Source organism: Sphaeramia orbicularis, chromosome 18, assembly GCF_902148855.1.
Source record: "Sphaeramia orbicularis chromosome 18, fSphaOr1.1, whole genome shotgun sequence".
Taxonomy (NCBI): Eukaryota; Metazoa; Chordata; class Actinopteri; order Kurtiformes; family Apogonidae; genus Sphaeramia; species Sphaeramia orbicularis.
The window spans coordinates 9,419,975-9,426,543 of NC_043974.1; the positions used below are offsets into that span (position 1 = coordinate 9,419,975).

A 6,569-nucleotide genomic window follows, 5' to 3' on the forward strand; every position below is an offset into this window, starting at 1 on the left:
TTTAAAAGTGAATATTTGTTCCAAATATTAGGTATATAAATCTAAATTGTAATAAATTAAAACTATACTTTAATATTTGACATAAAAGCATATCTTTACATAGGCGTTTTCACACACCCCACCCCTAGTCCTCCTGGTTTCCGCATCCGGTTCAGGTTCATTCTCACCCTTACCTGTAATGCTAATGCAGTCTGTGGATTAGAATCCGCAGATTCAGACATTTTTTTTTCTGTTTTGAAAAATGATGAAAAATGACGAAGATATGGTCAGAAATGTGACCCCACCACCACCACCACCACCTCATTTTCATAAATTTTACTCACATTTGTTCGCTCCAGGTTCAAATCGTCATATCTCCAGTTGTATTTGATCTATCAACATCAAATAAAAAGTGGGAGAGTGTTTCAAGTCTGCACTTTTGAATTCAGTTATCCCCAGTGGTCTACAGGACCGACTTCCGATGCTACAATGTGTTGAAAATGTCATGTGATTCAGTCACGGGGCCGTGACCGTGGACCCCTAAGGGCTAACTGGCCTAAAGTTTCAGTTTTGTATCTTTCAGTCAAGACCTGTGCCACATGTATAGTGTTGAAAGCTTTTTTTTAAAATCCTTTTTCCACTGTACAAATGCGTTTTTATCAAATTGCTTTCCTTCTCTTTCTGTCCAGATGCAGTTTATGTAATCCAGCGAGGAAGGAAGCAGAGTGCCAAAAGCGACAAACAAACAAACAGCGGAAGAAAACACACGAGAGGGCGGTCGGAATGGATGGAGGAATGACTCGAGCTGAAAGATGACGCGAAAGACAGACGAACAGAACCGACACCAAAAAACAAGTTGGGATAAGGAGTGGATGACACCGCAGAGGATGGAGGGATGATGGGATGTGACGGGGAGGACGCCTTCATGGCTGGTCGTTGTCTGAAACAATTGCACGCTCGTGTGCTTCTTTGTGTCGTATTGTCCGATTTGTGTTTTAAATCCTAAAGACGGAGGGATGTTTCAGGAGAGGGAATAAGGATGGGAAAAGAAACGAGGAGAGAAAAGAGGGGATTGAGGAAATCCTACCTCTGCTTTTCAGTCAGTGAGCATCTCCGCTGCAGAATTAGCTTTATTTCATACTGGTGCTATTTTGTCCTCTCTGGGTTACTGTCCGCCTGCAAAGGCATCTGGGAGCATTTAAGAGAGGACACGTGTTTGTTTAATATGCGTGTTGGGATGTGTAGATGTGAGATCTCGTGGTGTGTTTGTGTGTGGTGCAGTTGTTTCAGACAATACGTTTGCAGCCGACCAGTCACAGTCCCTCCCCCTCCAAATCCCCACCCTCATTCGCTGTTTGTGTTCGCAACTGTCCAATCAAAGTGCGTGTCCCTAATTTACTGCTCTGTCGGGATATCTTTGTATTTTTCAATCTGTTTTCTTCTGCAACCTCTCCTGTGACATCGGGGCTTGTATGGCAATTTCTTGAACCATTTGTTAATAGTAGTGTTTGTTATCATGGTTTTTAAGCTAAAGTCTTTGTTAATCATGCTGCATTGTTTTTACCCCTCAAAGATACAGATGCACAAACGGAGAGACAGGGCTCAGTGGTGACAACATGCTAGCACGGTACAGAGTCATCGTAATTACATATGAACCAAATACAAAGTATAATTTTGCATATTTTTCTGGGACAGAAATGACTTCACCTGTGGTGCTGTCGAATGGAAAAAATGTGTATTTTTGTCACACTTAAGAGGCTACAGAGTGTTTATTTTCTCCTGTTAGCTCCCTGTTTCCACCTGGATGGGCAATGGTTTCTAAAATCAGAGCTTTTTCATTAAGAACAACCTGGCAGATGCACAGTATCTGCCGGTGTTTCACGACGGCAGCACTGACTGAGTCAAATGCAACTGAGTTAATTCACTTTACATTGCACTGAAACAAAGTAACTGGCTGTAAGTCCGACAGCCAGACAACACTGAACCTTTGGCATCACCCTCGCTCTGTGTTTCCAGGAAATTAGATGATCAAATTAGACTCATGTAAGAGGTCGTGGCCATTCCTCCGCCAAAGCATCTGTCGCCATGATGTCGGTGTTTTTGTGCTTAATGCATTTTAGCGTGTTCATGTGTACACTGTTGCGTGTGTATGTTTTTTCCATTGAGGGCTATTTCTGAGGGTCAAATTGTGTCAAATTTCGAGCCAAATTTGAGCCAGGGAACTTGACACGAAAACGTGCTTGTTTTGTTTAGTTTTTTTTTTTTTTTCTTTTTTTTTGTATGGAAAAAAAAAATCAATTTTATTTTGTTGCGAAATGCACATACAAAAATTTGCACTGAATCCTGCCGCCGTAGAGCTGTCGTCAGTTTTTCTGGCGCGTAAAAGAGATTTGAAATTTGTAGAAACAGTTTGGGGTTTTCCAGTAAATATAATAATGATTTTGTCTAATCTACCAGCCACTTTGGCAGGTAACTAAAAGTTACTTTTCTGCCATTCTAACAATGAACTTGAACTTTTTTGTAATCCTCTCCCTGGTCCTGGTCCTGGTCCACCGTCTACTGCCCTGCCATCAGTAATAGTCCAGTCATATTGCGTTCATCATTCTGCTGTGAAATCTCTACACTCTTCACCTCTGTCTAGTAGATCTCTCTCTGATATGCTCTTAGCCTGCTTCGTCACTGTTACGTATGTGTAGATATGTAAAAAAAAAAAGAACATATAGTAGTAATAAGCAGTTTCTGTCTAGAATGTCCACTCATCTCTGTCGCTGTTGATAGGTATTGCTCTTAGACACTTCTTGTCGCGGTCTTGTGTTAGCTCTAGACACGGTTCATATTATCCTCCCTGACACCTGTAGAAGACCTCTCTCTGTAGGTTTCCCACCTCGTCCTCCCCCCCCCCCCGTCAGTGTCTAGTATCTATAGCTCTATTATCTCTCTCGTCGTCTCTGTCCTGTAGCTGTAAACAAACCCTCTCTGATGCCTCCTGCTCAGGCTTTGTGGTTTTTCCTGCTTCCAGTGCACTCTTACTTCTTGCCGTTAGCATCGCTACTCCAACCAGTTAATAAGATCCTTTTTTTTTTTTTTTTTCCCCCCCTCCTCTCAAAATCAACCATCTCCACCTGTCGCTATGATGTCAGCAGCCTGCAAACCCGTCTCTGATTGGACTGTTGAACCTAGACAGCGAATCAGACGCTTGGATATCCAGGTTTTTGTTTCTTTTGTTACGGGAAAAAAGTTTATGTACTTTTCTAGAAGGACATCTTTGGAAATGAGCTTTGGTAACTGCTAGTAGATTTCCACAGCAGCTGGAAAGGTCAACCAGCTGTTGTTAGGGTTACATATACGTAGAATTCATTAGGAAAAACTAAGTGGCAAGACACAAGGGCATCCTCACTGTCCAGCCAAACCTAGCTTGTCCACATCACTACAATCAACAATCCTTTTTTCTAAATTTGCACTTTGGTTCCAAGTTACAAAACTCATAAAAACCCCCTTAATGGATTTTGGTGTTTTTGGTGCCAGACTGATCTCCAATAATAGCTCTTTATTTTTTAGGACAGCTGTCTTAACTGTCTCTAATCTGTCATCATGAATCTGCACTTGAAAGAGAAGCCATTTTTGTTGCGCTGATCCAGAAAGAGGTCGCCGTCGCCTCGGATCGAAAAACAAAACGACTTCACGACAGGTGCAACTGCAGATGCAGTGTTTATTTGCACCTCTTCAGAAGACAAAAGGACTTGTTTCAGTTAATCCAACTGAATTTCATGTTTGATCTGAACTTTTTCGGTTTTTGAAAGGAACATACTTTAAGTTTTAATCTTATGTCCCTCTCTTTTTTTTTTTGAGTCCAACACTGTTTCCCCATGTTGTATAAATCTTTAAATTCCTCTGCATGGAGTCTAGTCCTGCCTTTGTGGATTTTCTTTGTATGTCTGGAGTGGTTTTACATTGGTCAAGTCCGGCAGATTGAGAGGAGACAGCCGTGGTCAACTTGTGACTTTTTTTAAGTCCCATAAACGTTCCTGGCTCGTCTTGTCGTCTCTTTAGCGTCGATGTAAGTGCCAGCGATTATTCCAGCCTCATTGTGTAGGTCATTCTGAGGACTTGTTACAGTATTTATCCAGGGAGGGGTTTTTGACCGAGCATGCAGGCTCTTTTTCGGCAACTCCCTTTCCTCGAAATCAGACACTTTCTTTTCGTACAATGTTGGGAAATCCCCAAATCTTAAACCACTGTTTTCGGTGTTGGCTACTGAGCCCAGACCCTTTCGTTTCAGTTTCAACAAAGCAGATGGAGCCGCTCTTGGACTTTTTCCTCTCAGCCGCTGCCGCCTCTCCGCGTTGTTGTAGCATGATTAAAGATGGTGAAGGATACACATATACGGACAAACCTTGATGTCAAACTAAAAGCGTCCGCTCTCCGCTAAGGCCCAGTGTATCCGACGTTCAGAGACTGAACTCTTCTCTGGTGAGCCGTCACCTTCCTCTTGTCTTCAGGGTGGGCGCGTGCATGGTTGTATCGTTGTCGATGTTTGTTGTCTGTTTTTTCCAAAAAAGCATGATACGACAGTGGTGATGATGGTGATGATAATGATAAATTCTTCTTGTTCGTCCCTGTGTGAAACGTATTGTCCGTCAGGGCGTGATGGACAAATAGCAGCAGGCTTTTTTTTTTTTTTTTTTTTTTTTTTTTTTACTTTCTTGACCGATCGTTTGCCGTCCACGACAGCGGGTTCATTTGACAGATGTCTGCACTGTCGATAAACGAGCCACTGTAGCAGAAACGCACCGGCGGACTTCTTCTGTTTCCCCAAAGATGTCACATTTGTTACATGGAGCACATGTCCTCTATAGCAACCTGGTCCTTGGATTCTCCACTGCTGTGGCGCCATCTGTGGGTCATCCACGAAATGAAACAACCAGGAGAGGCTGGTGAACAGATATAAACCCTCATTTTTGTCGGTGAGTCGGTGTGTTGAATCAAAGATCTCTTGTGCACGTTGGGTTTTTTTTGTTTTTCTTTTTCTACATCTGTGTTTTTTGGTAAGAACCCTCGGATTGCTGCCTCACTATTCTGTATATAAAGAACACACACACAACACAGAGCTTAAATACATACTCTCATAACCTGCAATCGCATTATTTTCATTTATTTTTCTGAACATGAAAGATATTCGCGTTATTCCAGCGGTATATACTGTAGGTATGATGATTACTACTCAGCGGGGGGGTGGGCTACACAGACAGACGATGCAGATTTCTTCAGGGGCTGCAGACCTCCCCGTACATCAGGATCAGCCATGAATTCTCACTGATGCCAAATGTTTTTTGAGCAGAGTACACCTTTGAATCTCTCTCCTCTGTCTCTTTATCTTCTCTGTCTCCTCCCCCATCTCTCTTTGTACATTTGTTTTTCTATTTATTTAAAGCAGAAATATATGGATTGTATCAAGCATGGAAAGGCAAACAAATGTTACAGTTGACAAAATCACAGGCTTTTATTTTACAGCAGTATATTTGTTTATTCTCTGGGTTGGTTTTCTCTCTTTTTTTTGGAAGAAATAAAAAGTCATTTTCCATTCCTAAACAAGTGTGTGTGTTTTGAGTCTCCTGCAGATGATCTGTATTATACCTGATCGGCTAAAATCAGTGGATTTCCTGGACCGTGTGTGTGTTCACAATATTAACCCTTTCATGCATGAATTATGAGAACCTTCATCAAGATTTTTTGTCTGGAGCAGGGGTAGGGGTGTCAAACATGTGGCCCAGGGGCCAAATGCGGCCTGCCACAGGGTCCAGTCCAGCCCTTGGGATGTTTTTGCAAAGTCAAAAATTCCACAGTCTTGAACTGAACTAAGCAAAAAAAAAAAAAGCTTGAATTAAGGAAAAAATGTTGATTTAAGCAGAAAAAAAATCTTCAATTAAGTAAAAAAAAAAACATCTTAAATTTAGCAAAAAATCTTGAATTAAGCAAAAAATCTTGAATTAACAACTTTTTTTTTTCTTTGTTTTAGTGCAAAAAATAACATTAAATTATGAAAATATTTACATTTACAAACTATCCTCTAATAATAAAATGTGAATAACCTGAACAAATATGAACAACCTGAAACGTTTAAAGAAAATTAAGCACAGTTTTAACTCTTTTCTTCCTGTTCCTCAGTGTTTAGTGTCTTTGTAGATCTGATCCATAATGCACATGTAGAAATGATAAGTTTAGGAATAATATTGTTAAAATTACTTATTTTTCTCAAGAAATTTCATTTTTTTTCAGGTTATTCAAATCTTTTTTGTTTGGATAGTTTATAAAAGTATTTTTTCTTTTTTTTTTTTTTTCCCCCCAAAACAAAGCCAAAAATTTGGAGTTGTCATTATTTATATATTATTGTTATATTATTTTACTGGTCCGGCCCACTGGAGATCAAATTTAGCTGAATGTGGCCCCTGAATTAAGATGAGTTTGACACCCCTGGTCTAGAGTGTTTTTATTCCTCCTTAGGCATAAAAAAAACAATGTGATCGAGTTTTTTTTTTGTTTTGTTTTTTTGTTTTTTTCATGTAGCTACAAAAATGTCCACTCAACTACAC

The 6,569-nt window shown here is 40.4% G+C and overlaps 1 protein-coding gene across 3 annotated transcripts in view; it reads left to right on the plus strand.

The window, feature by feature from the left end:
• The window catches only part of LOC115438415 (phosphatidylinositol-binding clathrin assembly protein), a 134,173-nt gene extending 128,704 nt beyond the window's left edge, over positions 1-5,469 (plus strand). For all 3 annotated transcript variants that reach the window (XM_030162022.1, XM_030162023.1, XM_030162024.1), the window contains one exon: positions 669-5,469. In XM_030162022.1, the coding sequence (XP_030017882.1) occupies positions 669-683 (15 nt within the window). In that variant the 3' untranslated portion in view covers positions 684-5,469. The remainder of the gene's footprint in view (positions 1-668) is intronic.
• Positions 5,470-6,569: the final 1,100 nt, after the last annotated feature.